Consider the following 8,688-nt stretch of genomic DNA (forward strand, 5'->3'; position numbering starts at 1 on the left):
CACCTTCCTGTTACCTGAGGTATGTGGATAGATTCCCCCTCCCCTACATGGTACAACCCGGCTCCCCCCGGAGGCCCGGGCCGAGGGGCGGGACCTGGCCCCGACTCCGCCCTCTGAACCGAAAGCCCCGCCCCCGCACTGGAGAAGGCGGGGGCGAGGAGGGCTGAGAGTCTGTTACTAAATTCCCATGGCAACTAAGAGGGGCCATTTCCAGCCTTAGCACTAGCATTGGGAGGTGTCCATTGGCTGCTATTTCCACGGCAACCAGGAGTGGCAGTTCCCTGGGCAAATGGGATACAAGTTTCCATGACGATGAAAGAGTGGGAAGAGCCAAGCTGGAGGAGTCCCATCTTCCCCATCATTGGGCTGACACCCCCAACCCCCAACTCAGGTCAGGAGGGTGGAGCTGCTCAATACAGTAAAGCAAGAGAGCCTGGGGTGGCGCAGTCCCCACTGGGTGCCCACCGGTCCAGTCTCAGTCCAAGCTGGTGCCATCCCCTCACACTCCGGCTCCCCCAGGTCCGAGGTTCCCCCGGTTCAAGTAACACTTCAGTACAGATGAATGTTCAAGTATTGTGCGGAGAGGCAGGCAGGGGGCTAGGGTACCCCTTACCACTCCCCTGGGCCACGAGCTGAACAGCGGTAGGCCCGTGGCCCCCACTCCTCGCAATAGCTGCCATTTTCAGTGACGTTCAAGGAGTCAGGATTGGGAGAAAGGAGCTGAAATCTGGGGAGGGGTTAAGGACAGGGGTGACCCTCCCCAGGGGTACTACTGTCCCCACACCTGCTCTTGTCCCCTACCCCCAACTCAGTCCTGGCTTTCCCCTGGCTCCCCCAGTCCCCCTACCTCTGACACCTGGGTCCCCACTGCTCCTCTGGTTTCCCTTTTTGGCCCCCCCACCCCACCCCCCACTCCAAGTATCTGGTCGTCAGCCGATACCCTTTCCCCATTCTCCCTCCCTCAAACTTGCACCTTAACCCCCCTCCCACTGTCCCTTTGGCTCAGCACCCCCCAGTACCTCTGACCCACTCCCCCCAGGGGATGGACAATGAAGCAGGTGGAAGGGGGAGGAGATGGGAAGGAGAGTCCCCCAGAGATATCAGTGCAGGGGGAAGAGAAGGGGGAGGCTGGCTCGAGTCCCTGGGCAGGAATTCCGAGTCATAAAATTCAGGAATCCCGAGTCATGAGGTGGGTAACCTGGCCTCCCAGCAGGGGGTGAAATGAAGGCTTGAGGTCCAGGCTCCTGGTGAGTCCTGGAGGAGGGTGGGGGGCACCCAACTAGCTGTCCTTGAGAAGCAGCTTCTCCTCTGGGCAGCGGAAGGGGCCAGGGGGCCCGGCGGCTGCCAACCGGGCACAAGCTTCAGGTGAGAGCTGGCGGCAGGAGCGCAGGTCTAGGCGGCGCAGACGCGGGCAGCGGCGGAACAGCGGGAGGCAGTGGTCCGTGAGGCGGTGGCAACCTGGGGAATGGGGCAGTGGCAGCTGAGACCAGGAAGGTGAACCTGGGGCAACACGGGGGCTCTGGTCATGGGGACCAACAGGCTAGCAAGACAGGAGACATGCTTACCAGCAAGATTGAGGTGCACCAGGGTCTCGCGGAGTGGGGATGTGGGGGCTGTGAGGAGGTGGACACTGGGGTCCCCAACATGGGCGCAGTGGCTCAGGTCCAGGGCACTCAGCTGGGGTGCATGGCGCAGCAGGAGCCGCAGGGAGGCATCTGTCAGCTCCAAGCCTGCCAGGCGCAGTTCTGCCACCCCCTGCAGCCGCCCTCGGCTCTCCGTTTGCCCTGGGCAGGCAGAGGAGAGGTTAGCATTCCTAGCCACTCACATTGCTACACCCAGGCATCCAGACCAGCTGTTATCCACACCCATGTTCCTCTGCATGCGCCCTGGGACCTGCTCCCAACTTGCGAGAGCCTTGACCTCTGCACTTTGCAGAGCTCTGTTCCAAAAACACACCCGACCTGACCTCTTCTCATCTGCCCATGGCTCGTATCACCACCGCAGTGAGGCCTTCCATGATTTTATTACACTATAATATTCCACACTCTCTACCCCTCCCTGCTTTATTTTCCTCCCCTTTTCCATCACCTGATGTAGTATGTACATCTTTTCATATTAATCTTCCCCCCTTGATAAGTCAAGTCCAGAAAGGCAGGAATTTTGGTGGTGCTCACTGCTCTCCTCCCAGCAACCGGGAAACAGCAGGTCTCGATACACATTCATTCCTTCACTGACAGGCCCATCCTCTCCTCTCACTTCCCTGTCCTACAGGATGAGTCAAGTTGCCTTGGAGAAGTTCCCTGGTCACCACTCCGAGTCAGTGCCATTCTTGCCTGAACTCCTGCCCTGGCCTCCTCACTCACTCACTCTTCTTCCTAGCATCCAGAGAGTCGTTCTCAAACACAGATGGGACAATATATCCCTCTGCTAAAGAAGTCCAGCCTCCTTAGAACATTCAAATTCCTCTAATTCTTTTTTTTTTTTTTTTGGAGAGGTTTTTGCTATAGGGCGCGTGCACTCACCAGACAGACAGAGAGAGACATACAGACAGAAAGTGAGAAATCACCCCCCAGGGGGGATGGTCACGCCGCAATCCCTTCTCCTTCATTCTCCTCTCGGGATCTTGGGCACGCACGCACACGCGCCCGGCGTGAGTTTTAAGCCACCGAGTCCAGGATGCGAACTGTGGTCAACTACATGGGAGTCCAGCGACATAGCCATTACGATAACTGCTGGTTCCCAAATTCCTCTAATTCTTCTGGGTCCCAACTCCTGAAACTCTTCTCCCTCACACCCAAACAGCTGGGCCAAATTCCACAAGTGGCCCCACCCGAAAGGCTCTGCCTGTGACCACTGATGCTGGACACTCTGCCTGCCTCAGGCCTTCTCTTCTCCCACGGCTGATGTCAAAGAACTCACGCCCCTCATCTCTGTACCCGAAGCACATGGTCTTTCGTGCTATCAACTCTTAAGAGAAGCTTCAGGGCCTCCTGGAGAGTTGGTTCAAATGAATCACTGGCCCCTCCCCCAGATTTAGGTAGGCCTAGGGTGAGGCCTCAGAGTACATTTTTTAATAAGTTCTCCTGGGAAATGGATGCTGCTAATACCCAGCCTTAGGAGACAAGTTCTTAGACCATCATTCCTGTCTATAGATGGAGAAACTGAGGCTCAAACCCTGAAGCAATGGATCCAAAATCACATGACCATGAAGTAACAGAGCTAGGAAACCCAGACCTAGTGATTGTGACTCCAAACTCTCATTTCAACACTATCTGCCCCCAGGCACCAGTCAAGCCCTGACAAACTAGTTCAGATGTCATCAATTTTTTTTTTAAAGAGGTTTTTGCCTTAGGACCTGTGCGCTCACTAGAGAGAGACAGAGACAGTGAGAGAGAAAGTGAGAAATCACAATCACACACACACATACACACAGGGAATGCATGAGCACATGCCCAGTGTGATTTTCAAGTCACTGGGTCCAGGAGTCAAACCCCAAATTCTTAAAACTAGGCTCCCAAAGGGTTTTATGGAGTCTGTATAGTGCCAAATGTTTTCTTTAAATTAAAGACTAACACTATAAAAAGGACGATTTTATAAAGAAACAGGGCTGGCGCTGTGGCCTAGTGGCAAAGGGCACCAGATCCCCCGTGGCTGATGGTGCAGTTTACGTCTCAGACCCTGCAGCTTGAAAACACACTAGGTATGGATGCATGCATGCCCAGGGTGGAGAAGGGGTGGTGGCATGACCATGACTCACTGTGGGGTGCTTTCTCCCTCTCCCTCTGCCTCTCTCTAGCAAATTAAAAATAAATAAATAAACGCAGACACTTAGTGTCCCTTGAACAGATGTGCGATCTGGCCCCACTGGGTCATCCCTTCCCTCCCGACAATGACTGGCTAAGGCTGGGCATCAGGTGCTGCTCCCCAGTGTCCTGCCCCAGTGCGTCTCTTCTGTTACTTGTCCGAGCACCCCTGGGGGCACCCGGCTTTGCAAGCCCTGAATTCTCCCCTCTCCTCCTATCTATATTAGCCTGGAGAGGAGATACACTGACAGATGTCCTCCACGCTGGGCCAGAGCTTAAGGCCATTAGAGGAAATGAGATCGGTTACTTCTGGCTTGGGAGGGGGGAATGACATCAATGAGGAGGTCACCGAGGTGGTGGAATGAAACTGGGCCTTCAAGGGTCTGAATGTATAGTGAGGGAAAAGAATAATACACCAAGCAAAGAGCAAAAACAAGAAAGGAGGACTTTGAAGTTCTGCTCCAGGAATGCTGCACAAAGCCAGGGAGCCGAGGATGGGAGGGTGGGTGTAAAGTCCTGACATGCACAGTGAGCCTGGAGGGCCTGCGAGCTCATCTGTGCAAGCTCCTGACAAAAGGCTTGGACTGAAATGAACTAAGACAGATGAGATGGGGTCAGTCTGTCAGCCAGCCCTTTCTCAGTCCTCACGGAATGCACCATCCAGATGCCTCTTCCCCGCTGCCGCCCGCCCAGGTCTTTCTGACTCAGTCCAGTACCAGTATGACTGGGCAAAGAGTGAAGGCTCTGGCCTGGCTCTACCTGTGGGACTTGCAATAGTCACTCAAGCCCTCTGGGCCTCTAGTGCCTTATCCAAAAATGGGAAGAATTCTGGTTTCTTTCCTCCCCTTCCAGAGCTGCTCTAAAGGGCTGATGGGGAGAAGGGAGTCATTAAAGAAAGCTGTGAAAGGACTTTGAAAAGGAAGGTTCTTTTAAACTCTTATTTCAGGGCCCAACAAATCTCCTTTTGGAAATCTGTCCTTAATCTAGATCTCTCCCTGTTCCATCCGGACTCCTCATTCAATTTATTCATTCAACAGATACTTCTGAGCACACCACTGAGTACGGTGCTGGGTGAGCAGACAGTCCTTGCCCTGGAGGAGTTTAACAGTGGGAGGAAACAGTTCATAAATCACTTCAGGACTGTATAGTGACATGCTAGGAAGGGGGAGGATCAGGGAGGGCTTCTAGGAAGAAGTGGCATTGTGGAATTTACACTGAGGCCTAAAGGATGAGTAGGTGTTAACTAAATGAAGGAAGGCAGAGCATCAGGGGCAAAGAGTAGGCAAAAGGCCTAGGAGGGAACTCGGCAAGGAGGCTGAGATGCCAGAATGCAGGGGTAACATAGGATAGCGGAAGCCAGACCACACCACGACTCGGCACCTGTGGTGAAATACTGGTCTTTATCCAGAAGCACTGGGAGCAATGAGAGTTTGGAGCACATGGGCAGACAGGCCCTCTGGGTGGCTCCCCTGGTTCCAGTGTGGAGAGCAGTCTGGTGGGGGCCAGAAAGCACGCTGGGAGCAGCGTATCTTTCAGCTGTATGAAGCGCTCCCGGGCCTCCACCCCCTCCCCCATGACCCCCCACAAGGTGACCAAACCTCTGCCAGCATCTTCCTCTGCTTCCTGCCCCAGCACTGCTAATTGTGCCTCGCGCTCCCTGGAAAACCCTGTGCCTTTCAAGATAGTTCAAAGCATGCAGCAGGTGAGTGAATGAGCAGTGGCAACCAGGGCCTTCCTGGGCAAACTCATGTGTTCTCTCCTTTCGTTAAATGCCTTAACACCCAGCATGAGTCAGAAGAGACCTTAGAGGCCACATAGATCGACCCTGCTCGACCCATTCTACAGAGGAGCAAACAGAGGGCACACCTGGTTTCGTGTCTGGTGGAGGCAACAGCAGCTCGCGGAGCTGGGAGTCTTTAACATCCTCAATCCAGCGGAGATCCAGGAGCCGCAGGGCCGGCAGTGGGGCTGAGCCCAGGGCAGAGACGGAGAGCCAGGAGCATCCAGAGAGCACCAGCTCCTGCAGGCCTGGGGCAGGGGACAGGAGACCAGTGCTGGGAGGGTTCTATTTCAGACCTGTCCCTGTTTTTACTCTGCCATGTTTCGCCACCCTGCCCTACCTTGCAGTCGGTTCAGAAGCCACATGAGCTGCTTCTTGGAGACACCTGTCCAGCTAAGGTCCAGGGCTCGGGGCTGGCGACGGACCACTCCACTGAGCATGGGTGGGGTCAGTGACTTCCTCCTGCTCAGGTCCATTCGGGGCCACAGACGCTTGTCATAGCACCTGCCAGCCACAAGGGGGAGACAGAAACCTCAACTTTCAGCTTCCAGGGAATCCACAATCCCCACCATCCCCACCCTCCAGAGTTCCCCGTGCTTTCTCCTGGCCTACTAGCCAGTCAGAATGGCAAGAAGCTCCTGGTACTGGACCAAAATCACTGGGCTTGAGACCCAACTCCACCATTAGCTGGATGCAAGACCCTGGGCAAGTCCCTTCCCTGCCCTGAGTCTCTGAGGCCTCCTTTATAAAATGAAGATAATGATCCCAACTCTGCCTGCCCCACAGGGCTACTGTAAGATCAAATGAGATAATTACAGTTCATGGGCCTTACAGCTTATAAAGCATTCTGCCAAATACATACACAAACACCTTTCACACTATTTGATGTAGGGCCAAAGGGATCTGTCAGTAGCCCCCACACCCCACCCCTTTCGGGCTTCTTGGTTTCTCCCTCACCAAATTAAGTTAGCTTATGGGCACCTCTCATCTCCGGCTAATCTCTGCCATTGTTCCACACCTGCCCGGCTGTGGATGGCCGCTGCCTAAAGCTGGACCTGCGGCCCTGACACTTTCCACTTGGTTATTGTGCTTCTCCGACTAGAATGTATGCTCAAGGGCAGACTTTTTTTTTTTCCCCCAAATAAGTACTTACTTAATTTTATTTTTTATCACTTTTCAATTCCCCAGACTGACAGACAGACAGACAGACAAAGAAGGAAAGTAAAAAAGCCAGCCACGAGGTCCAGGAATTGAACTGCAGTCATCCCTATGGGAGTCTAGCACCCTAACCAACAGTCAACCTGCTGGCCCCAGACTTATCTTTTTTCACTTCTGTATCCCCAGTAGCTAACACACTGCCAGGGACAAATTAGGTTATTCGTTGTGCATTTAGCAAATGAATGACTTAAGCCAGTGTAAACTACTTACAGCTACCCCTCAGCACTACCCACCCCCACCTCATTTATAGCTTTTCCTGTTCACTCTAGGTACATGAAGGCCTGGTTTGGCCAGGGCCTGAAGGCTACCACTACAAAGAGGAACGAGGCCTAAACAAAGTTAAACGGGATTCCTGACCCTGGCACTTCAAGCCTTGATTAGTCCGCCATACAGTGATCTAGAGGAGGGATTCCCAAGTTCATTTTACCAGGAAACCCTTCCCTACCTCTCCCAAGGTAATCTCAACACTTTGTGGCACACTAAAATTCCTCTGCACTCAGTTTGAGAACTGTCTTCTAGTCCAGTAGTTCAAAGGCATGTCAGGAAATCCCCACTGGACAGGAAGGGCTGGGAGCCAAGAGGTTCTCTAAACTCCCTCCCAACCCCCTGAATCTAAAGGGCTTTCCCTTCAGGGCTGGAGCACTGCAGGATTCCTACACTCCAGTCATCCACCATCCCCTATCTGAAGAACATGAGTTTATCTTGAAAGTTATCCCTCTTTTTTTTCCTTAAAGAATTATTTTTTATTTAACTTCATTTATTTATTCATCCTTTTAAATCTGACCAGAGAGGAACAGAGAAAGAGGGAAAGTGAGAAAACAAGCTGTCAGGTCCAGGACTTAAACCATAGTCAACCATGTGGGAGTTCAGCGCCTTTAAACACCATACCACCTGCTGGCCCCCAAAGCATCCCTCTTTATAATTAAAACCAGTATTGTTTTGGGGGACCAGCAGTTGGTGTAATGGCTATGTCACTGGACTCCCATGTAGTTGACAGTAGCTTAAACTCACACCGAGTGCATGCCCAAGATCCTGAGAGAAGATCGGAGAATAAGGGATTGCAGCACAGCCATCCCCCCCGGGAGGGCGATTTCTCACTTTCTGTCTCTGTCTCTCTGGTGAGCGAACGCATCCTATAGCAAAACCTCTCCCCTTCCCTCAAAAAACAGTATTGTTTCACAAAAATATGGTAGCTTTAAAAATAAATACAATAGGGACCAGCAGTTGGTATAATGGCTATGTTGCTGGACTCCCATGTAGTCGACCATGGTTTGAATCCTGGACCCGGTGGCTTAAACTCACACCGGGCGTGTGTGCATGCATGCCCAAGATCCTGAGAGGAGAATGGAGGAGAAGGGATTGCAGCATAGCCATCCCCCTGGGGGGGGGGTGATTTCTCACTTTCTGTCTCTTCAGCAAGCACAGGTACCATATAACAAAAATCTCTCTTAAAAAAAAAAAAGATAAAATAGCATCAATAGAGAGACATTTTTAACTAATGAAAGAATTAAGTCATATTTTGTCACTTAAAAGTACTAGGTATGGTGCCAGATGAGGATGGTACATTAGCATTCTGTGAGGCTGACCCACTGGGAAGGTTCAGAGTTTGTCAGTGGTCCCAGGTTCACATCCAGAGACCTTCAAGTACACTAGGCATGTGCATGCCCAAGATCTGAGGCTGGCTGGAGCAGGGAGATCATGGCACGAGGACCCTGTTGAGGGTGCCTGTCTCTGTCTTTCCTGCTCATTAGAAGGAATAAACTTGGGACCAGCAGTTAGCGTAACAGCTATGTTGCTGAACTCCCACGTGGTCGACCGTGGTTCACGTCCCGGACCCGGTGGCTTAAAACTCACGCCGGGCGCATGTGTGTGCGTGCCCAAGATCCC

At 52.7% G+C, this 8,688-nt stretch overlaps 1 protein-coding gene across 11 annotated transcripts in view; it reads right to left on the minus strand.

Moving 5' to 3' along the window:
• Positions 1 to 938: 938 nt before the first annotated feature.
• FBXL19 (F-box and leucine rich repeat protein 19) overlaps positions 939 to 8,688 on the minus strand; it is a 22,794-nt gene continuing 15,044 nt past the window's right edge. For all 11 annotated transcript variants that reach the window (XM_014587697.2, XM_027771708.1, XM_027771707.1 and 8 more), the window contains 4 exons: positions 5,924 to 6,087; positions 5,670 to 5,831; positions 1,566 to 1,784; positions 939 to 1,458 (listed from right to left, as the gene is read on the minus strand). In XM_014587697.2, the coding sequence (XP_014443183.1) occupies positions 1,280 to 1,458; positions 1,566 to 1,784; positions 5,670 to 5,831; positions 5,924 to 6,087 (724 nt within the window). In that variant the 3' untranslated portion in view covers positions 939 to 1,279. The remainder of the gene's footprint in view (positions 1,459 to 1,565; positions 1,785 to 5,669; positions 5,832 to 5,923; positions 6,088 to 8,688) is intronic.

This window comes from Tupaia chinensis, unplaced genomic scaffold, assembly GCF_000334495.1.
Source record: "Tupaia chinensis unplaced genomic scaffold, TupChi_1.0 Scaffold000231_1, whole genome shotgun sequence".
Classification (NCBI taxonomy): Eukaryota; Metazoa; Chordata; class Mammalia; order Scandentia; family Tupaiidae; genus Tupaia; species Tupaia belangeri.